The sequence below is a fragment of the Nylanderia fulva genome, unplaced genomic scaffold (assembly GCF_048542155.1).
Source record: "Nylanderia fulva isolate GAGA-0341 unplaced genomic scaffold, ASM4854215v1 Scaffold29, whole genome shotgun sequence".
Lineage (NCBI taxonomy): Eukaryota > Metazoa > Arthropoda > Insecta > Hymenoptera > Formicidae > Nylanderia > Nylanderia fulva.
Window position 1 is genome coordinate 691163 of NW_028190358.1, and position 27698 is coordinate 718860.

Below are 27698 nucleotides of genomic sequence, written 5' to 3' on the forward strand. Positions count from 1 at the left end.
GATCGCACAGACGCTTACCGTGGCGTGGTGGAGGCGTTATATCGGTGATTATATCGGTAGATGCTGATAGTGAGAAAATGGAACCTCGATGTCAGCAACTGGAGGATACCACTCCAGCCCCATTGGCCGACCTCTTCAGCTCGTGCCAAGAGGACAATACCGATCGTGAGAAGTTGCCTTCGTTGCTGCGATCGAGCGGCCAATTTTTCTCCGGGAAAAAGCGTCAGGACGACAAACTTGTCTGCGAATTGAGCGCGATGATTTTTAAAGCGGTTGAATCAGATCAGATTAAACGGGTATTATCAATATAATAAGAATCTCGTCTATAAAAATATATTGTATAATACAAAATACACTAATAACCAGTGTTCAAGCTCGTATGTAAACAAACGCAAAAAACTTCCTTAATTACTAGGCCAAATAAAATAAGCAATAAGAAAGAGCCTTGTTCTTGGAAAAAAATTAATTTTTAAATCTAATTACAAAAACTTAAATTTCTTAAACGTTTCGAACTCTATTTAGTCTTCTTCAGTACGCAAAAAATGTTCTAATAAAAAGTCAGTATACAATTGTCAAATTAAAGCACATAGTTATGTCAAAATAAAAGGCGAAATATTTTATTTACAACTACATTGTACAATTGTACAATACATGTGTGCGTGCGTATGCATTTTCAATCTTCAATCGTATCATTGTTATTTTCAGATTGCTGACTTTTTGCTACTTGGCGGCGTTGAATTGTTGGTTACTTCTGTGTCCGGCTATACTCTCGCATGATTGGCAAATGGGATCTGTTCCTTTGGTTACGTCTTTTACGGATACCAGAAATCTGGCCACCTGTATATTTTTCAGCGGTTGTCTGATTCTCACGTACAAAGCCTTCACGGATTTCGAGGTGAGTGTACAAAAATTGGATAATATCAAATCGCAGATTATATAGTTACTCTATACTTGGGCAGAGAGGAAACATATATAAATTATTACAGCCAAAAATATTATTATAGATAGATTTTGAGAAGAGATCTAAAAATATTAATTCTTATACTATATTTTGATATATATCGAGAGATATAAAGAAAGAAAAAAAACAATTTCTTTCAAGTGGTATCGCAGATTCGCTGACATTATCGTCTATCTCACTAATACAAAATAAAATAAAATAAAATGAAATGAATGGTTATCATCTGTAAAATGTCATCCTGCGGTTAAACATTTCGACCTGGCGTGGGCCTGGCGTAACAAGAAAGGTACTTCGAGCTTCTAGTTCCTGTCGGTCATGACCGACATAGTCGACGATGATGAAATTGCACTCGACTCGAGGGTCATAAAGGGACTTGTGTAGTAACCAAATGTGACACAAACTCTAATTGTAAGTCAAACGATAAGCGCGCATCGTAAATTATATCTATTATTCTACGTGTCCCTCTGAATCATTCGTCAGTAATGATCATCACTGAATCTTCGATTTCATGACTCTCTTTCAAATTTTGCTGTCCGTACATCAATTGTTTTATTTTTCCAAAGATATGTCATATCTTTTAATGTCGCCCCGCGTTTTTCTATCTGCCGTCGGCTATCTGGCTCTTTGCAAGTCTAAAGTGGAAACAGACTTTTTTTCGAACGAGGTCATCCTTACTTTTACGCGTGGAGCGGGTCTGAGCATTTATATGACTGCCCCCGAGGAGAAAGATCTTTTTATAGGTGTGGTTTTACTTTTTATTCCGTCATCAGCTCTTTATATATATATATATATATATATATATATATATATATATATATATACATATATATCTAGATATACAATAGAATGCTTTAACGTAGTCAGATTTTGCAAATGTCTAAAAAATAATTATAAATGTTTTTTTATTCCAACATAAACTTTGCCTTTACAATATCCATTTGGAGAAAAGTCGAAATAAAATTGTTTTTATACAGAGCATTTACTATATTTTTTTTAATGGACAGTATCTTTTTAAAGTTTTATCTGATAAATGTTTTTTTACAATGCGATATAAACTATGATAATTATATCAAATAAATTCTTGAATAATAAATCTCGATAATGATGATGGCAGTATATATATATTTTTTTTTTTCTTTTTACACCAGAGCTATATTTCAAATATCTATTATTTATATTATATTTAAACGTTATTTTAAAAACATGTAAAATTTATAAAATATATAGTATATATATTATATATTAATATTAAAATAGTCCATTTAACAGGCATATAAAAATAGAATTATTAAATTACTTTTAATTGATGCATAATGTAACATATGTATATTGTATAATTACTTACTCTAATCTATTTGAGTGGGCAATCGGTGCAAAAAATTTGCTTATTCACTAATATTGTACGTATACTTTTATATACTTCTCATAGAATTAATCAATATGCAATAAGCGGTGATAGTACACTGTTTTTGTAACTTGTTATTTGAAGGTCCTTTGAAATTTCTTTTTATCAGTAAAATTTCACTATATTCTATGCTATATTGTTTGCCTATTATCGATATAAAATAGAATAATTAAAAATTTTATTAATAAACAAATTAACGTATCAATATAAATTAACTTTTTGAATTTTATATTTTTCAAATAAAAAAATTTTTAAATATATAATATAATATTTATTTTAACAAATAGCTTTAATATGAAGTTACTATTTATGAATTTATAATAAATTTATTATGTAAAATAATTACTAATCATTGATAATGCATGACTTGTTTACCTTGTACAAGTTAGTAGCCTGGCTAATGAATTTTTTCGACATCCTTTGTCACATCTGTTTATTTTATCTAATAGATGTAAAGATATCTGGTCTGAAAAAATATATTTTTTATCTCTTTCAATATTCTTCGAGAGTGAAGTAATCAGCGATATTGTCGACATTTTATTATTAATTTGATCATATTTCGTGACAATATTTATTTTCATGTTGCTAGAAGTTGATGCAAATGCAGATGATATTGCAGATGTGATCGAACGTTGCGCTTCTTCAGTGTTGACGGAAGATGCTAAATTATTTATTACGTCACATTTTTCTTTGTTTATTATTTTTGCATGTACCTCATTAGACAAAACCGTTGCCAGTTTATTATTCAAAATGCTTTTCGTTTTACTTTTATTCTTCTATTTCAAAGCAATCATCTCGGCTGAAGTATCTAAAATAGCACTCCAAATTTTCTTCCAACTATCTTCCAATTTGCTTCGATCTTCTACGTGAATATCATGTTGTTCGCTTTCAATATTATTGGTGGTTGGTGCTACTGCTGATGTTCCTGTATAGATAGCAACTTTCTCAGTTGTTTTCGAATCATTAAACTTATTCTTATTTTCTGTGCGTTTTTCCGCAAGAATTGTAATCGGCTAGTTATTCAAGTGTTCTTTTTTGATATTATTATATATTTCTCCAAAGTTGACAAGTTAAATTGATTTCATTTTTTTGGCCTTTCCGCTTTTAACAATATTTTCATTCGTAGCTGATACTGTTACGTCAGAATTCCCTAACGATGTTGATTTAATGTTATGTTGGCTATCTTAAGCACTGCTCGACAAGAATTTACTTTGACGTAAATCTTGTTAATTACGGTAATTGTTGCTTTTTGTTTTAATTGTTGTGTTTACTGTAGCAGAGTTTTCACAGTCATCTTTTAGAATTATTGAATCACTTTTAACCTGTGTTTCGGAAAATAAATCCGACGATGTTTTTGAAAGGTTATTTTTAATTACATCTATCTGGAAAATATTTTCATTTTCTGTTAACTTTTTTGAATAGGCATTAACTAGACCGTGTGAATTGTTTTTTATTTTAAATTATTGAAAGGCTTTTATTTTTGTATTTAAAGCAACATTCGACGTTTTTTTAATACTGTTTTATACTGTTTATACCGTTTTTATTATCGTACTATTTCTCATTCCTCGTTTTTGTATACAAGTCAGATAACGATTTTTAAAATAATTGATCTCGTTTCTGATTTTTTAATTCACTGGAAATTACAATATATTACTACCCTGATCTGTCTGCGCTAAAAATGCCCGTGTGCTTCTTTGTCAGAATATTTATGTATATAATTTTTATTTTTACGCCTTGGATTTTGTGTGAGAATTACTTAATGATATTTCAATTAGTTTTCGAGATCACTTTTATGAAGACTATTCAAATAACCGGAGATGTTTGAATCCGATGATATTATGGAATCTGTAGTAATTAAGTGTTGTTTCTTACAAACACTCGACTCGTCTTTTTGCATGTTCTGCGTGTCTGCAAACAAATTAATTAACGATGTCGCTTTTAATAAATTATTTTGATGCTCGTTTTTAACACTGTTAGAACTCGTTGCTTGTCTTGATACTGCAGCCGTTTCATTATCATGAATTTTTCTCAAAAAGTTATTCTTATTTTTAGATTTTGTTATTCTTTGATTTTTAGAATCTTGAATGTGTAATATTTTGTTTTGCTTATCTTGATTATTAGTGGAAGTAAATATTCATTTCTGATCGTCTTCTGCAACATTTCTTAAATGTACATTATTCATTTGTAATGTAGTGTATAAACTGGATTATGACAATATTTTTGATAAATCGTGTTTACTAGTATTTTGACTATTCGAAGATGATGCACAGATATTAAATTTACGACTTTCTCTTTATATAACAGTGTGTATGTGTTTTTATTTATTTCATGTTCTTTTATATTATTGGAAAATGTCATTTGTGTTAATATTAGCTGAATATTTGAATTATATCCAGCACGTTTAACAATTTGCATTTCTGAATTAGACAATGATGTTTTATTAAATATCGTTTTTACGTAACTATGATATTTATCATTAAGAATGTTGGAGTTTACTTCTTTTGATAATACGATCAAATCTACAGTATTGGTAAGATTATTTTCAATATCTTCTCATTCTTATTTCTCCTATACATAATATATTATGGAGTTCTAGATCATATAATAAATTCTTATTTATCTTGTTTTGTTGTACATTTTGAAGATTATTGAAAAAATCGCTGAATTTGTTAATGTTTCTGCGCTTAAGATTCTTAAATTTATCCTTCTTTCAAAATATTTAAATCATTTTATTTTTTAGTTTCGATTTTGCATATGAATTAGATTTCGTTGAATTTCTTACTAATTTTTCTTGAGATTTACTCTCAACTTTTTCGGAAGATTTTGTTTACGCTGACGTTTTGGTGCTTCCAAGTAACTTTTAAACTTTCTTTTACAATATCACTAATGTGTTCGTGTTGCACTTTGTACGTGAGTTAGACGCCGTTACATCTTTCAATAACTCTTGACGTGCATTTTTCATTTTGCTAGAATTGATTCCTTTCGAGAATTCTGTACTTGAAGTAATTATTTTATGATGTTTTATTTTGTTGCGTTTTTTCTTTTGCGTCATTTTTAAAATGTTCGATGAAATTTATTTAAAGACCAACGTAACGAGCATTTATTAAGGTGATATAAAATAAACAATTTATTCAATTTATATTACAAACAAACATTTCGACTGCACGCAGCCTTCTTCAGTAAAAAATTCAATTCAAATCAATATAACATATCTTAAAGTTAATAGTCTTTCGTTAATATAAGTCGGGAATTGAAACAAATATAATATATATCTCGCGAATACGAGCAAATATAAGTATTATTTGATATGTTTGATGAAATGTTTAGAGCTTAATATTTCTGCTCTTATTTTTCCAGTATCTGCTACATTTGCTATTTGATCGTCATATCTGTATTGTTTATTTATTTTTGCGATGTTTAAAAGATTAAATGCAGATTTTTTTGCATTGCGTCATGTGCAGCTTTATTAATATTATTAACTAATGACCCTGCGGATCTCACTAATTTTATAATATTTTTTTTTCTATTCTGTGCTTCTGTGCGTTTGATAATGGTGATATTATTATTTGAAACTTACATTTTTTTCCATTTATCAATATATTATTAAGAGTCTCTGACTTAATTGTTTCTTTTTTCTTTAAAATATTAGATTTATGATCGATCATGAATTGTATTTTTGTATCAGTTGAAGAAATTAATTTATGCCGATATTTATCTTGAATATCAGTATCGATTATTCTGTTAGTATCCGACAGAATACTTGATTTATGCTGATCTCTTTGCAACATCTCTTTATATAAGTCAATTGACATTTTTAATATATTGTTTTGATTCTCGATATTAAAACTATTATTTAACGTTGCTAAATCCGTTGATATTTTATTTATGTTATCTTTCTCTTTCAGATATTTTATTCGTCTATATAAAATTAATCTCACTTTCTGTACCAGAATTATCAGTGTATATTTCATTTTTATCTTTTATCTTGTTGCTTGCATATATTCTTTTATTTGAAATAACTGACGTATATTTCAGTAAAACATTGTGATATATTTTATTTACGCTCCTCTCATTGATATTATACTTCCAATATCTTTAAATTTTTCTTTCAATATTATTTTGTTTTTTTTTTGTATTTCTCTGAAAATTTTAGATAACGTTTCTTTTACTAAATTGTTTTGTGATTGTCTATTATTAGAACATTGTTGTCCATTATTAGAAAAAAAGAATTTGAACGTTTTTACAGCATATAGTCATTAATTTTTAATTATTTTCTATGTGATATGATTCTATTTTCTTCCTTTCAATATTATACGAATTCTTCTGGTTTTTATGTATTGTAATTTTCTTTGATCGGTGACTTCTTCATCTGATAATTCGATTCTATGATGATACTCATTTATAATTGAAGGCATTGTTTCTGACGTCGATGACGCAACATTGATGGTAATTTCTTGATTTGTTTATAAATCATAATCCTTAATCTGACTATCAATCAGCGTCTTTGCATCTGTCAAATGTTTTGTTTCGTATCCGCTGGTGCTGATGCACTTTTTGATTTCCCAGATGTGTTTTTGAATGAACATGAGATAACGATGAATGGACCGATGGATGACTTTCAATTCCACTGAAACCCATTTCAATCCCCGTTGACGTCACATCATTATCAATTACAGAACGTGTCTTTTCTAGAGCGCCATAGTTCTTCTCAGTTTTCGTTTTAACTCTAGCCGATCCATCATCGACTGATGGCGACGCGAGCATGTTATTTGTACGTTTGCTCTCTTTATTATCAGATAAACTCGATGAAAATGACGTTGCGTTGTTGGCGGCAACATTCTGATCTCTCGAGTGATAATGTTTGATATCGACGTTCACAAATTTAGCATGCTGCGTAGACATGCCCGTAGGAATTTTTGTTATTAACATGTTTCCTGATTGTTTTGTTTTTCAATTCCCTTTTTTGTTCCTGTTGACGTTGTAGAATGGATAGTAGAATGTTGAATTCCATTCAGATTCTGTTTATTTCTGTCTCTGATACTTTTCTCGTTGTGCGAATCAATCGATGAATCGTGTTGAAGTACCGAATTCGTTATTTGACTATAATTATTTTTATCAATATTTATTTCATATTTATGAAAATTTACATCCTTTCTGATGTGTATGTATAAATTCTTCTATCATCTTCCCCAGGTTTATATATGATGTTTATTTAGATATAAACTTTCTTCTGCTTTTCTCTCTCGTCCGATGTTTCGAATTCATAGGATTTTGTAGAGTGAGAGACATAAGATGCATGTGATGCTCTAGAGTCTGTGCGCGTCCATTTTGCATGTTTCCGTTTCGGTATATTGTTTCCTGTTTCCTGATCTTTCGTTACACGGAAGCGCGCATGCTGTGCGTGTACGTGTGAAGATGTATGTCGCAGTCCAGCATCCTCTTCATCTTCGTAGGTTGACAATCCGTGCGTGTGACGTGATACCGTAGGTTTATGGAGCATTTCATTTGTGTCGCGACCGTGCTTCTCTCCCGAGGCGCTCTGCAATTTAGACGATAGATGCTCCTGATGGTCTGATTTACGCAATAATTTTGTATGCGAACGATCAGTATCCGCAGTGTCAACAGCTGTAGAATTCAATAGTATATGTTTTATCTCACGATTCGGACACTTGATACACCCGATATTCGGATTATCAGCATTTTTATTTCAGAGTCGTTTATTAATTTCGTATTATATAACGGGCGAAAAGGATGTTCAAAAATATCTATATCAAATTACGACGCAGACAAAAGCCGTTTTCCAAAATTGTTATCAAGATTTTTGTGTTGCGCTTTTAGTCGCCTTTGCTTTCGCTCGAGCCAACATTTACGAATATCAGTCCGACCGTTTAAAGCCTTAGTGACAGTTGTTTTCGGACTTTAACATATCACTGCTTCCCCCGTTTGACTTGAACAGATGTTCAGATATACCTCCTTTACATGGATTGGCCCATAAAAGTTCTGCAGGGGATGGCTTTAAATCTCTTTTGACACGATTACCTTATTTCTCTGTTTTTTCATTGGATAAAATTGGATAAGATTAGGTAAGATTATTTTTATCTTTATTCATAAAAATCTTACCGACTGCATCTACGTTTTTCTGAACTTATGCAACGATATTATCGAATAATAAATTATTGGCCAACTAATTTTTTGATATTAAAGTTTAAAAAAATTCGCTCTTTGATAGATTAACTTGTCGAAAGAAAATTTATTGTTCACTTGATGTATTTTTCAATTGTCCAGATCTATTTATAAATTGTTTAAATATTATGTGCAATAATTATCGCATTATATTTTATACATAATATATTTAAATATAGATTAATACAATATTAATATGATTTCTGCTATATACAATAACATATTTTATTAAACAAACGGGAAAATTACAGTGGAAATTTTATATTTAAAATCTAAATAAAAATATTAATTCTTTAAAATTTTAAATATATCAACATATATATCTGTAAATTGCAAAACTGTTTTAAGATACTTTAAGTATCTGATTATCATAAAACATATTGGAAACACGAGTAATTTTGAAATTATTTTTCGAATGATATTCGGTTAGAATATCATTTAATTTATTTTAAATATTTTATACATATACACATATTTTATTCATAGTATTTTTATTAATCTTTGAATTTAAACATATCTTATAATTAAAAAAAATTTTTAAATTAAAAGTCTTTTTTCCAGTTTTTCTTATTAGATTTTTTATGGTGTGGATTAGATGATACACACTTCAACACAAGAGAAACGATAAGATCACTACAATTTTTATTTTCTTTTTTTGCTTCTGGATAAAAATTGCTTCTTATTGTTAATTGTTGGATTTTAGAAATTGTTAAATTGTTGGACTCTTACTAGGAAATGTAAAAACATTCTTTTTCCTCGTGAATGTAGGTACGCGTTTAAATGCTGTTTGTATTACATAATACTTCAATTTATCATTTGATTTTAATTCATTTACATCTATATTTTCTATGAAAGTGTATTTTTCAGTAATGGATATAGAATTTATCTTTTAGAGTTTACAGATAAGAGCGTGTCAAATCAATATACACATATATATATATATATATATATACAGATCATACTTTGAATCATTATATATTTAAAACTTGCGAGTGCAGAATTTAAACATAATTTCGTGAGTATGGCGAGTTTCATGCAAAAGCAGTATAAACTCGTAGTATAACGTAAACTTTAATCGAGTACGTTCATCCAGCATGATGAAACTTCTGCAGTAAGTTTGCTTCCGAAAAGATCTCAATGCAGAAATCTCGATGTTGAGTTTAACAAGGATTTTAACCTTGCGTCAGTGAATGTCTTCAGCAATGCGTCATATCTCTTTTTTTTTAATTTTTAGCAACAGAGGCATCCACCTCTCGTTCTTGGCTGGATGTTTCTGGTATTGCCGTTCCTACCTGCGTCCAATCTCTTCGTTACCGTGGGTTTCGTTGTGGCGGAACGAGTTTTATATACACCGAGGTAACTTCATTAAAACGTTACAAATTACAACAGAATTATAATGATTCTTACAACAAACGATATGATTTTTGGATGTAACTTTGCAGCGTCGGATGGATTATTTTAATCGTCTACGGTATGCAAGTGAGCTGGGCTGCTGTGCCTCGACGAAGAAGCTGGATCACTACAGGCGTAGTTTTCCTGCTCGTTCTAGGATGTTTCAAAACGGTTCTTCGGAATAAAGATTGGACATCTAGAGAAACTTTAATCAAGTAGGTGATCAGAGATTATTTTCCACATTACACGTTTTTCATTAACTGAAATTAATTCGTTTGAACAGAAAAACTTGGTCGCGATCAATAACGTTACAAAGCGTACATGTAATTTTAAATAAACTTTTCGCAGTAATGGTAAATATAAAGAATCGTTGCACGCAATCTCCGAGCCTTGCAAAAATGATTTTGTCACGCGAAGATATCGTGGACATTTATGGCGACTGCTTAGTTCCGGCTTAAACAAGGAGGTTGGCATAGTGCCAGTGTTGTATACGTTCACGAACTCGGTGCAGACACCAGGCGCCGATTGGCTATGTATGGAGCTGCAAAACATAACTAACGTAGATATGGGATGATGAGGGTGGTAGGGTCGCATTGAGGTCGAGAGAAAGGTCCCGTCTGACCTCAAATCATCTTGTTTCAGAGCGGGGTTGCGGTCTCTGCCCTACAATGCCAAGATGCATTACAACTTTGCTAACTTCCTCAAAGACACATCGCAACCGAATCTTGCGGTCCACCATTACCAGTTGGCTCTCTGGTAAGTATGTTTCTCTTCCTTACATGATGTAGAAAATCTCGAGGTGCACGTTGAAACAAAAGTGACGTTCATCAACTCGCGTGAAGACAATGGGGCATTTATTATCTTGGCAATTCAAGGATGTACTTCATATACAGACACGACTTCGTTTCATTTTGTTATCTCAAGTTATAGAGTGTAGACGTAGAATTGTTTCCATTCTACGGTATAATCAATATTCTCTGCAGTTCATTCTCTTGAGGCGCGCCATCTTCTAATTATTTATTAATACACATTTAGTAAAAACATGCCTTCAGTACTAAAATACTCAGAAGTTATATCTTGCAATTCATATTCTGATGTTTTGAGAAAAGTTAGAAATCCTTTAACTTTAAATTCTTAGTTTGTTCAATAATAAAAACTTTTCTTGATTATTTGCAATACGTCTTTCTTCATTTTCTATAATGTACGCTTATTTGTATTATATTTTGTTTGTAAATAAACTCGATTTTTTTATACGCTTTAAATATTACACCAGAAAATTGATTAAATCTTACTGCTATTGATTTATCATTTCCCGACAAATATTTTTGTTATGACAACCATCTATAAAATAATCGAGTTGAAATTTGTGATAATTGACACAATATGAATAAACAACTGAAAAGCAGTATTATAATTTTAATATTGTTAGTTAAAACAATATAATATATTACAATATTTTATTATACATTGTCATAACTTTTTTAATTGTTATACATATATTACTATTATTATTTTAATTATTATTGTGATATACAAATATGACGTTCTTTTATGTCGATTTTATTTTTATCAAAAATAGAGAACATATATGTATAGTGAATAATATAATTAGACTATTAAGCTGTCAGAGTTGAAGAGATTAACAAAATTTAATATACTTGATCATACAATATTTATAATAACCCGAAGAATATAATTAAATAACCTGAGCATGCGTTAGCATTAAATCCATCAAATTATACATTTTATACGAGTTGACACAGTCGATATATACCTTCTCAAAGGAGTGAAAATTAAAATTATTTTTAAGATATGAAAAATATTATGACGCATCCATAATATTAAGAATCTCCAAAATATTTTAAATATAATATCAAATCTTACTCCTTATGCAAATTTTTGAAATAAATGTAAGTGTGTATTTGTAATGTCTTTAAAAATATGTGAAACTATTAAATATTTATTTGAGTTCTTCTTCCATGAAAAATTTCTATAAAACTTACTAATTAAATCACTTGTAATTTTTCCATTATCAAACAATCGATGATCGCTGTAGTAAATAATCGCTTCAAAGAGTTTGTCATTACTGATCGAAATTTTGTAGAAAATTTCTCGTTTATTAAATTTTATATTTATGTATCAATTTTGATAAAAATTACGGACGAACAGAGATCAAACACAAATTCATGAATATGAATATTGTTTTGTAAAAGAACGTGTCATCACGATGTACACGCTTGTGTTCAATATGGCTTTATAACTTTTATGAAGAATATTGCGAGATGAAAAGTGAAGAGAAATAGTAATTAAGAAGATTTATTTATAAATTTCAGCATTATTGAGAAATTTTAATTAACTTTCGGCTTCGTATCTTTTGTAACTTTGTAATAATTCCTTTAGCTTTAGGAGATAGACGATGGTAAATTAATGCATAAAGTCGCCGGTATACAATATAATTGCAAATCCATGATTTACATTTTTTTAACCAACTCGCCAAATGCTTGTCTTCTGCTTCAGGTTTTCATAGAATAATGCGCACCTTTTCATAGAATAATATTATAAAAATATATTTCAAAATATATAATTTTACATTCATATTGCATTATTTTATTATTATATCTCATCTCTCTTCCTCTTTTTTTTCTCTTTTCTAAATGATTTGTTGTCATAATCTATCGCTCATTTAATTTTTTGTTTTCCGTGCATGATAGAAAAGATGCGGAATATTATTATTAAAAGAATAAGCGTGCAATACAATCTTATTACCACATGCTCTCTTCTCTGTTTCTCGACTATTATAAGCCACCCTTTTTTCCATCATACATAGCACGAGCAGAGTCGTAGCAAACCGACAAAAGTGCATTAATTAGCCGCAGCTCGACTGCGCTCGAGATGAAGTGGTAACTAGTCGTTCGCTTTTTCTGTTTCGTTTTCTCTTTCTCTCTTGATTCGCGCAGCGTTCTGTACTTCTGTAATTTTTGTCTACGCGTTTTCCTCCCTACGCGTATCTCGCGAATTTCGTAATCCCACTTGCCATGAGATCTCGCACAACGAGGATTATAACGCGGTAAAAAATAATAATCATCAAAAAGAAAAAAAAAATAAACGCGTTCTAGTTTTACGTTTAAAGTTCCGCAACGCATATTTTCGTCGATGTTTCACGCGATGTTTCATCATCGGTTAATCATCTGCAACAAACTGATAAATCGAACTCTCTTGTTCTTTGTACAACATTTTACCTCGCGCGCAGCGCTATATACGTGTAATGCATTTTGTAACATCACGTTCGCAGATTGTTTCACCGTAATATCGAATTATTTGTCTACGCGAACGCAATCAATCTGGTAAACATATCGAGAAAATGGCGACGCGGAAAAAACCGAGATAAATGAGAAGGGAAAAGAGAACGGAGAAAATTGGTCGGCAACTGTAGTCGTTGCGAATGCAAGAGCGGACGGCTGCAGTTGGATGAAAATTGCATTTCGGCTGTGCACCCGTGCACTCGTCCAGTTCGCTCACTTATAGATCTCATTTCCTACGCTGAGCTCTCTCACCATTCTGTCGCACCTCTCTCACTCACCTCTCTTTCTTTTTCCGCCACTTTCCGTTACTGTCACCACATCGCGTCCTGTCACCGCATCGCATTCTATGGATCGACCAGTTTTGGCTCTGAAAAATCGAATCTTCACCTCTAACTGGCAATTTTCTCCGCTTGTTTTGCACGTTGCTACTCTAACGGAAACGTAACTCGATACTGGATCGTAAATTGATGAAAGATCGTTCAACTCATTTGCCTCGAATTTGCAACGTTTTGCAGTCGTATAGCCTAATTTGCGATTCCATTTCAAAAATAATAACTCGCGCGATCTCCTTTTCGTATACATATACGTCTCACATTTCTGCCATCTCGTTGCGTCAAGTTTCATTTATCGGCTGCGACATTCCGTTCTAGTTTTGATCCTCGCGCGACGAATTAGTTTTCGATCTGTCGTACGAAATTTCCCCGAGGAGAGCCGCGGCGAAGTTTCACCTCCCTCCGGAATATCGTGCCGAGTAAGTAATTTAAAGTAGTCCGAGATTGACCTGGTCCGTGCACGAGTAATAATTGAGCGTCACCGGAAGAACATAGAGTTCTCTCGGGGTATTCCCTCCAAGACAGCGCTCCCTTTAGCTTCCAACTCTCTCCCTTCCTTTTCCTCTATAGCGCTTATTGCATTCGTGGAAAGAATGGCGCGAGGTGTCCTGAGAATTGCGAGCGAGGGCGTAAAGAGGAAGACAGAACGGAATAAAAAAAGGAGAGGCGTGCATATTCGATGGAACGTCATAGAATCGAGGTAAGACGCGACTTTTCTGTTTGCTTTTCATTCGCCGGGAAAAGCGAACTGTATCGTAGAAACGCTCTCTTTTTGCTCGTAGCCAAGTTTCTCTTTCCGATACGTTACATCGGTATATAGTCGCGTTATTCCCCTATCGGTCCATCCGTTCATTCTCTTGGTCGACAACCATGAAATGCCAGAGTTTCATGATATTCTTACTTCCCTTTATGTCAACGACTATCTTCTTATTGTGTTTAAGCTTCTCGAATGTTTCTTAGCGTATATGTAAAAAGCAAAGTTATTTTTTCATTTCTTAAGCTTTTAATTTGTTTTACAATAATGACGAAAAATGTCACTTTATTACGTCGATTTACGTATGGAGATAAATCAAAGCAAATAAATTATATGAACAAAATGTGCAGCTCTCTCTCTCTCTTTCGCTCGCTCCCTTCTCTCGAATTAATCTCTGTCAGTGATGCTCGGAAAATTTTATCATACCGTGTAAAAATAAAATAGATTCACTCAAACACAAATTATGGAAATTATGGAAATTTGTCGCAATGTCTGTGTAAAAGGGTATACACGCGTTGTAAAAATTTCCGGTTGTAGTTGATATCGTTATTTTACGCCGCGATATGCGCCATTTGCAGGTGATGCATTGTTGCTGGACCATAGATACTGGCCATGGACGAGATATATAAACCATCAGAATTTTACACGGACATTATACAGCCTTATATTTACGATAATGCATTATTTGATTGCAGTTTTACGACGCCGCGCTTTTACTATTATTCAGCCTCGGGCATAAAACCAAGCTTGGTGTGTGCGAGTTCTGTATCTCGCAGTAAATCAAGTGCGAAGAAAATCCCTTGAATACGCTGATCCGCAATAAAAATTCTTGGGACAATCGCTGGTAGAAGGAAACGTTCAGAAAACGAGTCGCGCGCTTCTACAGCAGCTATATTTGCCTGAATAATATCGATAGTCTAACAATAATTTACTACATATTGCTCTTCAAGTGCACTTTGCGAGAATTCATCCATAATATAAAATCCATCGTATTAATATAAAATAGTTCTTTATACTCAGTTTTGTTGCCTTTTTTTATGCAAATGAGAATCTTTACATCATCATTCAATCGTTTTATATTGATCTTTTTACATCTGTACTTGTCTTAGAATTATAAATAAAAAATTAAGATTATTTTCGAAAGTTTACCACGTATATTCATTGCACACTGTACTTATTAATTCAAAGAGTGTAAAGTGGAACTTTCTCGCGCCCAGTTTCTCGCAAAAATTATGAAATAAAATTACCATAACTAAGTTTAAGATGCGGTTGCCATAACATACATACTACAGCTATATGAGAACATCGTTGTTTCGTAACATTTTTTCGCTGTATTTAAACAAAGCGATTTTAATAATGTTTCTTTGTGTAAACTCGTGCATATATAACTTTTAATGCTTTTGTTAGTGATGATTAATGAACTCGTAAAAAATGTTTATGGCTTTTAATTGAATATTTCATTATTGCAATAAAATCTTGTATTATTCGAAAATATTCGAATATATTTTGCAAATATTATTTCTCATCGTATATATCTATATGCAACAATTATCTTTCTCCTTTGAAACTTGGTGGAATCTATCGGATCGATCGAAATGTATTGAACCAACATGAAACGTGCATGCGTACAATGAACACACGATGTGTAGGGTGCTATAGAAAGGGAAGGTACAGTGGAAGCCGTGCGGCCAATTTATCCACCAACATTTCCGACGTGCTACTAGCAATGCAAGCCTATACATATATAGCTTGCCCATCGATTCTTCGAGGCAATGAAGCAACGCATCGTCATTGTTTCGTGTTCGCAATGAAATATTTATAGAAAGCAATGTTCTAACGGTGCAGAATTTATACTTATCAATATTTTCTTAATAAATCATACGTTATTTAAATTTCACGAAACTAAAAAAAAACATAGCAATTAGCAGATACGTAAATACATTTATTGTTAGATAAAAGAAGGATCTCGGCAATTATTAAAATTATTTTAAATAATACAATCTAAACTAAGTAGATATATATTTGAGAAAGAATAGTCTTTAACAAGATAACCAATTCTATTTTGAAGGAAAAATTATCTTCTTTTATATTTAAATAACTTGGTTAACAGAGTAATGAATAACGAAAATAAAGGTGTTTTTATTTGTACTTTTATTCATGTAACAAAATTGATGATCGAGTCTGATGTACGCATACATATCTTCCGATTTAACTTCTTTATGTGTTTCTCTTTCAATCTTCAAAAGTCCAGCAACGTCGCTGCCTTAACTTTACGATACTTTGCCGCCATAAAGCTGGTTTACTGAAAATAACGACGAAGAATCTTGCAAGCACCAAGCTGTCTTAGGTTAGCCGCGGACTTTCTTTTCCAGTAAATACCAACGGTAAATTGCAATGCAACGAGTTTGTTGAGTACGGTATTTGAATTTAAATTTAGTTTATGGTCTCGATGTACGAGATCGCCATTCCTTCCTTTACCTTCGCTACTGATTTTTGTACATCGTAAAAGAACTCATTCTTTTCTCTCTCTCTCTCTCTCTCTCTCTCTTTCTTTCTATTTTAAAGTAACATTTTTAAATTTAAAAATTATAGACGTTTTTTCTTGGGATACCACATTTGTCAATTTATTTAATTATTTATAATTGCTTGGGACAGAGTAACAATAGACAATCAATATCATCGAATTGCCATTGGAATATTTTCCCTCTCGAAATTCTCTTTGATCTGTGTAATTACATACGTATATGTCTACAGAATATTCAATGGATTGCATATAATTATCCGCAAAATAAACTTTGTCCGTATGTTACGTCCAATTTCTATTTTTTGCAATAATGTTACATTTAAATGCAGATTTTGGTTTTCGCAATTTTTATCAGACGATATAATCAAACTTGAGGCTTATGTTAAATTTAAGATAAAATCATCAATTGGTAAATCCTATTTATCCTTATCTCCTCTCCGATCGTACAACGCTTCGATGCAGTAAATAAATCTTCGATATGCTAGATTTCCTAAATAGTATTAATAACGTTGGGGAGAGAGACACGATATGGTTTGTATAGTTGGCAATTTCAACTTCCGGGAAATGATATTGCATGGAAAGAGAATCGGCGAGGAAGGATCTATCCGGGGAGCATAGTCTACCATACTTTATCTCCTTCTTATAAATGAAACAGGTTATTTATTATCCAATAAAGAGACACTCCTGGCACGCGCGGCGCCCCACCAGGTACTTTACGGGGGTGGCAACCCCTGACGTGTAAATATCGAGGTTTCTCTGCGTTCCTCTCCGGAGACCACTGCGCGACGTTCCATCTTTTACACGAGTTTTCGACAGCACATATTCCGCGCGTCGCACGGGAGAATCTCGAGTTGTGGAGGAAGGAAAGAAACACAGCCAGTATTCAAAATACATGTATGATTAATTATTTCGACGCTTGCTAAGCATTCATATATATTATGCCAACAGTATGAACGCAATATTTAAATTTCATATATTTCATGTTACAAAAATACAAGAACGTGTAAAAGGATCCTTGAACTAATATTCAGTTTCTTTAATATAAAATTTCAATCTAAAATAATTTATAATTTATTCTACAACGAGTAAAATTTTAATGTATTTACTTGATTTGTACTTTTAATCTTTGTTAGTAATTTATTTTATATTTTGCTGAATAGTTCGTATGAAATATGTACAGTGACATAATTTTCTATTAAATTGCTTAAATTGTCGTCCATCCTAGTTTACGGACGGATTTTACTTGCCAGGAACATGTGCTTTTGTGTGCGTCAGCACAAATAAAAAATTATTGCGAGAGGCTGGGCCATTCGACAAAGTAGCCTTCATTAAAACTTTGTACAGCTTTATGGAGGCGACTGGCGTCCGAGGCAGTTTTGTACGCGGTGGTGAACATGCTGCGATGAAGCAAGCCTATATAGCCTATGTAGATTGCGAGATATGAAAATCCAAGATTATCAAACGCTTTGCTTGCCGAGCATGAAAGACGCAACAATTTAATCACGTACACAACAACAAAAAGCAAAGTATCTTCTCTTCGATTTTCTTCGAGTGCTGTGATTTTCAAGACGCACTTCCGACAACGTACGCGCGCATTCACACACACATACACGCACGCGAAAACTTTTAACAAAGTTTACGAAACAGCTGATTGATTTTCTCTTAACTCGATCTCAAGTTAGCCTCGGAAACGTGCGACGCATCTCCAACATCGCTTCGGAGATTGATCGGAAAGAGTATATAATGGATTTTCATCCTCAAAGATAACTCTAGTAACAAAATTGAAAAATAATACAGTTGAGAAATATATAATGTATGCGATGTAAATTATAATGTTTTTTAAATGACTCATTGCAATAATCTTCTTATTATTACATGGTATCATTTTCGGAGATAAATATCTCGAGATTATATCTCAACTGGGATTAAAGAAGAAAAGTAATTAGAGAGTTCCGAAAAAAATCGAGGTGTTTTTACAAAAATTTGAAATTTAAAAGAGTCATCGAGCGTGAACAGTAACTACCCTTCAGGGTAGAATGATGACTGTTCCACAACCGATTAGGGACTTCTGTTTGAAGAACATGCAGATGATCTTTAAGCACCGTTTCCTCGTCACGGCTAATTCTTCCTCGGTTTTTAATTGAGCTTATTAAGCAGTCTCTCGCAAATATAAATCAGATTTCCCATACCGACACTCTCTTCTCCGCGGAATGTTTCGTATAAACGGCGACTTCCGTCAATTCCTTACAAGAAACTTCTCGTTACGTTCGACAGGACAATGCTCTTTCCGAGCTATGCCGAGCAACTTCTGAATCCGTTGCGATCCTCGACCGAATTTTCCTAAAGGAAAGCATGCGAGCTCGCTACTATTCGGATAGACTTCGCCATCCTTCACTGCCTTGTACTCTCAGCCCCACGCACACTCTTAGCACATTTTCACGGATTGTGACTTATCCTCGACGGAAGCAACGCATACCTTCCACGCAATCCTCTTTTCCGGAGGCAGGGAAGCCTAGGTATAAAGCATGTCTGCATTTTAAAACGGTGGAAGAAATTCCAAAGAATTTGATAACTATCCACAACCGAGACTGCGATGAGAAATTTTCGTTTTATCGCGATGGAGAATTTCATGAAGCGGCAAAGCGACTTCTTTTTTATGTAATCGTCTATAAACATTATTTATCTTTTATTATTCCCTGAAACTTGTACTTTATATTCTTTATATATTTTATGCCGTTATACTTTAATCCGTTGAAAACTATATCGCCGTCATATCCGGATGCATGCATGGAAGTAGGTACTCGCTTTTGCTAAAAAAAACATATACGTGTATATATAAAACGTTAACCCCCTGCGGTCTTTTTTTTTTGTCATTTTGGATAGCTCACATTGGATTTCCTTTTGGACCTTTATCCGCTTTTCTCATTCCGCTGTGTAACTCTTACGCGAATTCCATCTCCGTATTTTTCTTCGCCCTTGACTGGTCCCTTACTGAGCTCTCGGAAGCAACCCCTGTCAGGCTCTTATAACGTTACAAAACAACCGAGCTTAGATGTGCTGGATATATTTCCGTTCTAATATTTTCCGTTATAGTCACACATGTGTTGACATTGAGCCAAGATTGCAGGCAATACATAACAGTTTATGCAGTAACCCAATTTTTCGTTTTATTGATCTGTTTTGGCAAGTTTTTATTTAATATCTGTTTCAATGTTGGAATATCTTACCTAAGTATTTATTTGTAGCTTATCCATATAAGATATTTCAGAACCGGGGTTATGCATTTTAACGACAGATATTGGAAATCAATCTGAGAGCATGGAATGTATTTAAAATATTCATGCTTTTCTAAAGTAATGCTTTATTTTTTTTCAATTTCAAATGAGAATAAAAGTTGATTTTGATACGCAAATTGCGTTATGGTGCACATTATAATTGAAGAAAATATCTACTAAATAAAAGTGTTTGCGTCTGCATTAAACACAAATGTCGACTGGTTTTCTATCGGTATTCCTAAGCGTTTTAAAAATGCGTTTGGTCGTGATTCGTAGGAAATGCTATTCTCGAGAATAGTCTATCTAGAATGACGAAAGCCATCAAAGGCTAATGGATTCGGCCCGGGGTAATTCTGATCCATTATCTCGCTTGTAGAGCCTCCGTTGGCGCGGTTCAATCCATCCTTTTGTTTCTTTTCGCGTCCTGTTGAACCGAACTCACTCTTCGCTTTTCCCATTCTTTTCCTTTATCCAATTGTCCGCGATCTTTGATTCATTTAAGTAATTTCACATCATTCTGTACGGTTACCGCGTGCGAAATTTTTAATAATTATTGGAAACACGCGGATTAATATAATTATTTATCGTTATATGACATAATAAAAGATTGAAACATACAGTCGGATTTTAATGAAAAGAAAATTGATATTAAAAAATATCAATAATTTTTATCTCTTCGTGACACACAGAATTTTATGCAACTTACTTATAGCCATAATGCGAAAGTACATAATCGACAAGAGATTAAATGTATTAAAGAGATTAAAAGGATAATTTATCTGTTCCAGGCTTTGGCCAGGTTACGCCAGTGCGCATAATAATCTCGGAACTCTTACGATAGATGATCAAGCGGAATATCATTTTCTAGCAGCTATTAATGCTCAACCTGGTCATGTAAATGCACATTATAATCTTGGACGATTGTACAGGTCAGTGAAGAAATATCTTCTTTCAGAGAATAAGTAGCTACAATTATAGCGCTGCACAAAGATTATTTATCAATTATTAATACAGTTCTCATATTTGTTCCTCAATTATTTCATCGGCGTGACGCGTTCAGTGATCGCATATCACTTACATATTTAACATTTAGTAATTTGTCGTAGTAGAGTTGATTGTTTCCACGTAATAAAAATATCTCATTTCCTAGTTCACCATTTTATCAACGGGTCATTGACCTAGAACGAATAGCGTTTCCGCCGGTAAATTTAGCTTGAGCTGTAATTCTGGTGGCATGGTTAAAATTAAAGTTTAATTAACGCCTTCCTACTTGATAAATTAAAGTTTAATTAAGGGTAGAAGTGGGACACACGCGGTCGACCGTTGCGTAAATGTAACAATTTTCCGCTCATCGTGCGTAAATCGCGAAAAATATATCTCATTTAATTCTCTTTTTCCGAAGATTTTTATTTTAAACTTATACATATATTTATGGCACATTTGCGCGGTAACTAAATTATATGCTTTTGATTCTTCCGCTATTGTTCATATGCATTCAGTAATTGTACAAGTAATAAAAGCACAATCGTACAAGCTACTTTTATTTTTTTATTAAAAATCTGTAAATTTGCCTTTTTCTATATAAAACCCAATTCAATAATAAATAGAAGATAACTTTAAAATATTTAACGCAATAGCTCTTTTCCACCAATTTATATAATAATAATAATAATAATGGCATAGTATCGATATGACATTTGCATAATATTATCATTATCATTATATTTGACACAACGACAGATTTTAGCTCAATCTATTTTTAATATAATTTAATGTATAATATAACGGATAGCATATTTACTATATAATTGATTTTACGCAATATACATTAGCGCTTGCGCATTGAATAAATTACACAATGGTTCAAATACGTGACAGAAAGTGATGTTAACGTATATTGCGTGTTACGCATGAAAAATATGCCGTGCTTATATGTCATGCACTATAATAAGGTGACTCTCTCTCTCTCTCTCTCTCTCTCTCTCTCTCTCTCTCTCTCTCTCTCTCTCTCTCTCTCTCTCTCTCTCTCTCTCTCTCTCTCTCTTTCTGTCTCTCTTTGAAATAGAGTGACTGCATTTATGAGTAGGTTGTGTGATGCATATCTTTGTTTCTGTTTTCATTTTAATTACAGAATTACACAATGCGGTATTACTATGAATGCTTTCGTTATAAGAAAATGCTGTAAAAAATTATTTACTGTGTTGTAAAATATGTGGAGTTTATTAATATTTATTGAGTCTACTTTTCAAATATCATTAATATAATGCCACATAACATGTTATAATTTATGTAGAACAACCACTTTTACTCGCAATTTAACGCATGTCAGTTAAAAGGAAATGAAAAATAAAGATTAAAAGTTTAACTTTTTGTTAAGAAAATATATATGCGCATTATATATCTCAAAAATGTTTCTCTCTCTTCCGGAATTCAAAGTTGAATAAAGATGCAGAAATTAGGAATAAATAATACATAAGATATAATAATATATATAGAAGTTAAATTTCTAAAAGAGAAGTCCTTCCTAAAAAAATATTTGCAGTTAGATTTAGAATATATCCTAGAAGTATGCGTAGATGCGTATCTGTATAAATTCTCTTTCATCTGTTAGTATTTCCCCTTTCGATCACACGAAAATGTCGATAGAGTGATATTGGTAAAAAGCAGCGCTCCAGCTGCAGGCGTAAACAGTAAAAACGGCATTGTCGATCGGCATTATTGGCGTCGCTATTCTCTGACAATTACCGGGTCTTTTGTCGGGCGCAAAGTCGATTACATGAAAGCGCACGACTATAATTCAGCCGGACGCGTTCGCGAAATTGCCGTTCAATTTGTACGGGAATGCCGAATTTACCACGATAACTTGTCCGTCGCTCTTTTTAACAATCGAGCCTTTTTAGCAGGCCTATCAATCTGCATCGTAATATCTAGCATTTTCGTCACATTTGTTCGCGCAGTGGTGTATGGTAAGCCAAGCAAGAAATATATACTGCCGCGATATTATTTCAGCGAGGCGCATAAGCAATGAGATGCGCGCGTGGTCCGATATTGTATGATTTAATAATATTGTTTGAATGCGGTATGCATTAAATTTATAATTGACGCTAATTAGAATCGAATTGCGCGTTACTGATTAAGAATAATAAATTATACGTTACTTTGCCCGTTGATTACATTCCATTGAACTTTTTTTTCTCTCTCTCTCTCTCTCTCTTTCTATACATTATAAATACAATTCCAATATATATTTTATATATATATTTATATATAAAATATATCAAATTTAGATCTTACATTATTTCTTTTTAATTTGTGCATGTGAAAGAGTCGCAGCTTTTGTAAACGACAATTATACATTTTTCTAAATTATTGAATAAAATGCTAAATGAATATGTAGCAAGATATCGAAGTGGTTGGAATGATAAATTGTTGGTTTCAGAAGAACAAATCGGACCGAACAGTGCATCGAGATGCTGAGGCGATGCGTGTCGCTGGATCCCGCGTATGCACCGGCATACAGGGTCCTGGCGAGGATCGCCACCGGTTCTGCAACCGGCGAACTCTTGAGACACGTAATTCATCTTCAGCCGCGAAACCCGGACGCTCTCACTGAGTATGCTTACTGGTTGTACAAGAACGGTGAGTTATTAAACGAAGTAAGTTTAAAAAGTAGCAGGTGGAAGGACTTTGAAATCCCCCTCCCCGATAGAGGAGAAGCGAGATGCTTGTCGCCGAAGATACAGAACATGATCTTGAAGTCTCTTATCCGTTAGGACGAGAGAGCGGCTCGCACATGTGTCGCAAAAATCCTTATATTTACACCCGCGGCAAAACTTGCTTCGTCTCTTTCAGGTAAATGGCTGCCCTCGCTCCGGTACTATTTCAAAGCCATGGAGATTTTCCCGTCGCATAAACCGTCGCTTATCGGTACACTCAGGATTCTGAGGTCGCGCGGTCAGTGGTCCAGGGTACACCAGCTCATCATCAGGTGAGCATTTGCGAGCTTTGTGCGTGAATGCACATTTCCGGACGTATCTCTATAGTCTCGTATACGAAACGGGCGGCAATAGCAGCTTCCAAAAGGGACCAAAAAGGAAGTACGTATTTCATAAAGTTACCGTGAGAATAGCATCATGTGTTTCGACTATCCCGCGCATTTAATCCCTCTAACGCTTTCGCGTTAGAATAAGCGTAAGCATTACATACATATATATCTCTCGAGCGTGTTTCATAGAATTATATATATTTAAGATAGTATCAAATTTACATTCTCTCTCCCGGAGAGACACACAGTCGCTCGAGCGCGCGTGCAACGTAATGTCCAAATTCGTAATTTCCCCGGTATCAGCGCGATATATTATACGTGTCTGTGTGTACAAACAAGCGCGCGCGCGCGCGTTGCAAATTCCGTGCATGCGGTGAAGCGTGCTACCGTCGCGCGCGCGGAAATCCTTTCAATTTCAGATGGGCTTTGCAGCGTTGCGTGGATCGTTCGCGCGGCAAGTGCTCCGGTATACGTTAGCGCACACGTCGATTCGCAATCAGCGGGCGAATTCAATTTTTTTCCCGGCGAGCGCGCCCCGATCTTTCGTTCCGCGCGAGTTGATTAAAAATTCCGCGCAATTTTCGTATCTAATGCGAAATATATATATATATATATATATATCGAAGAATAAAATGGAAAAAAAAAAATGTATGTAAAAAAGAGACAAACAGATTCCGCACTTCCTATCGACGCGATCGCTCTGTCTCAGTCAGTCATCCGGTCATTTATGGACGCACCGCGTCTACGTACACATGTAGATTATACGATAACGGGCGCGCGCGCAAGTAGTGCATCCTCGTGTTTTCACTGCAACCGCCACCACCGTCCCTCTATCGCCTATTTTTCCACCCTCGCGCTGTAATCCTCCTACGCCCCGTTTGTGCGCGCGAGAGAGTGTATAAGTGTGTTTGTGTGTATGTGTGCAAATAGCGCCTATAAAACACGCGCAGTAAATTTGCCTGCGACGATTCGCGCTGTTTTTGTAGCCGACTCTTTCTCTCTCTCTCTCTTTCAACCGGTTGCTAGCAACGAAGAGCCGCATACCAACAGCGTACTGGCGTCGTCCGAGCATATACGAGTTTGCAGGGTCAGGGAGGCGTGGCTCAGGGGATGTAGGAGCAACGGGGTGAAAGAGGGGTGAAATTTTGGAGAAACAACGCTCGGAGAGGTGCCGGCGGATAGGCAGTCGAACAGCGAATTTTCCTCTCTCTCTCTCTCTCTCTGTCTGTTGCTACCACACGTGAAATTTCAATATGCATCGTTTGACAGATGTGGTGCATCGCCCGGATTTTAAATGCAAATATAAATTCCACAATCCGTAACGACTTGGTGAAACATCGAGAGCGTGTAGCTATGTATAGTGAAGGAAAATGAAAAAAACTGTTGAAACTGCCACTTTATACGAGATTAAAGTTGATACGCAACAATATTAGTGATCGTTTCATCACGTCACACGTATAGATCCAAAAATGCTATCTGCGATGCAAATAACGTTTAGTGTGATTCTTCCGATAATAGGACGGTTGACAAATTTAACATTTAATCGATATCCATACTTATATAATCTGCAATTCCAAGAACGGTCGGACAAATGCCGCATTCATGTTTTTATGCATTTCTGTGCTATTTATCACGTCGCATTGATTCACCGCGCATTCACCTTATGCGCGTGTATACGTTTAACTTGTGTATTGTTTGCGAAAAATGTGAATTATTCGCTGGGACAGGTGTGGAATTTATATTTGTTACTCGACGTGTATTGAATCGAAATGACGTGCACACACGTCGCGTATACAAGAATATTCATTATATTATTCAGGATTCTTGTTTGTCAATAATCGTACGTGAAAGAAACTTTGAAAGGTATTGTTCAATCCGACGTCCGCAAACTGGCATTAGCGACCTTGTTTAATTATATTATTTTGAATCGCGACGTCGTTAATGCGACGGGGAACTGTTCTGAAAACTTTCTATACAGCATGAGAGTGCTTCACGTTTCATTTATTTAAAGCCAAGCCGAGAGGCGGGGTCCTGCTATTTCCACTCGGTTCGCGATGGTCGGATTAATTTCTCATAAATCGTCCGCGGTTTTCGTTGATTGGGTCACGGTTTCATTTGTCCCTCGCGCTTCGAGACACGCCGTTTCCGATCTAAAGTAATTAAGTGTCGCGATCGGCACGTAGCTCGATATCGGATATATCTCGATACCACGTCCACTTTTATAGACGTACAATGTGATATTGACACTGCCGGGGAAACCATCGACTGGATATGTAACATATTACGATACCATTTTAGAAAAGTTGCTCTCTCGCTCTCTTTCTTTCTGAACTGGCTTAGAAGACAATGGAAGCATTCTTTATCGAATACTTTATGTGTAAGAGAGTATTCTTTTCAACATTTCTTTATAATGTATTCAAATAGACGGCTCACATACATATTCAACGCGTACAATACATGCAAAATATGTGTAAAATACACATGTAGGTATGAATATTAATTATGAAATTGAGATAGCTTTGTTTTAGATATAGTACCTACATGTATGTTTTTTTTTTATTTAATTATACAATATGGAATATTTTAGTATTTTACTTTTTTGAAAAAGATATTGTGTACAAACGTCAAGCACGTGGATCAGAATTATTCCTTGTGTAGAACTCTTTCATTTGCATTATTTCATTATTTGCGACTAATTAAAATTGAATTTGATTAATAATTAAATTGAATCGCTATATGATATAAAATTTAATACAAAAGAGTTATATGTCACTCTACTAACTACTATATTGTCAATAAAGTGTCCATCTGAAATTTTTTGGTATCATATACCGTATCTTTATATTTATTTATTTTAAATATTTTGATGAGAGATATATATTTAAAAGTGAAAGAAATAAAAAGATATTGATTCTATTCCTGCATTTAATAAATCTATAAATATCGCGTTATTTGATAATTACTAATTTATTTTTATGTAAAAGTTATCTTTAATTAATTAATAATAATTTGGTTAATAAATATACATTAATGAATATAATGAATGTCACGTAATTTCATATAATTATTTGTTTTAAATGCAATCGATATCTTTTTATAGTCGAATTAATCGCGGTGAACTTAATTAAAATCGAGTTTGTTATCCAATAGAGAGGAATAATGTTCCCTGAAAATATCACCGATTATCGTTATGTTTTAGAAGCGTATCGCGTTTTCTTTATACCAAAATCGTTTGATCATTGCATATGAAATTGTTTACTATAAATGTTTTCCGCTCAATGAGTTTCCAGTTCATTTAAAGAATCATACACATGTCCAATTTCCGAAACATTGGCTAAATTACTGCAAAATGCTGAGTCATACGCAGCGAGCGTCGAAAGTATAGTATATAGATTGAAAATAAATTTGAAATACGGTCTCGTTTTATCGTTTAAATTTACTTGCTAGTCTATCATTAAATCGTATTAATTTCGATAATTTCGAAATCTCGATTTACAATGTGCTCGTTGAAATAAATATACGTAT

The 27698-nt window shown here is 33.7% G+C and overlaps 1 protein-coding gene and 1 pseudogene across 5 annotated transcripts in view; one reads left to right on the forward strand and one right to left on the reverse strand.

Annotated features, from left to right (window-relative positions):
• The window catches only part of LOC114933108 (protein O-mannosyl-transferase TMTC1), a 162326-nt gene that overhangs the window by 127327 nt on the left and 7301 nt on the right, over positions 1-27698 (forward strand). For 4 of the 5 annotated variants that reach the window (XM_029305572.2, XM_029305575.2, XM_029305570.2 and 1 more), the window contains 7 exons: positions 706-895; positions 9784-9905; positions 9992-10156; positions 10584-10697; positions 20917-21057; positions 23568-23767; positions 23981-24116. In XM_029305572.2, the coding sequence (XP_029161405.1) occupies positions 706-895; positions 9784-9905; positions 9992-10156; positions 10584-10697; positions 20917-21057; positions 23568-23767; positions 23981-24116 (1068 nt within the window). The remainder of the gene's footprint in view (positions 1-705; positions 896-9783; positions 9906-9991; positions 10157-10583; positions 10698-20916; positions 21058-23567; positions 23768-23980; positions 24117-27698) is intronic. The other variant, XM_085484089.1, reaches the window with a different exon arrangement.
• Positions 2712-6781, reverse strand: LOC146722662 (uncharacterized; annotated as a pseudogene).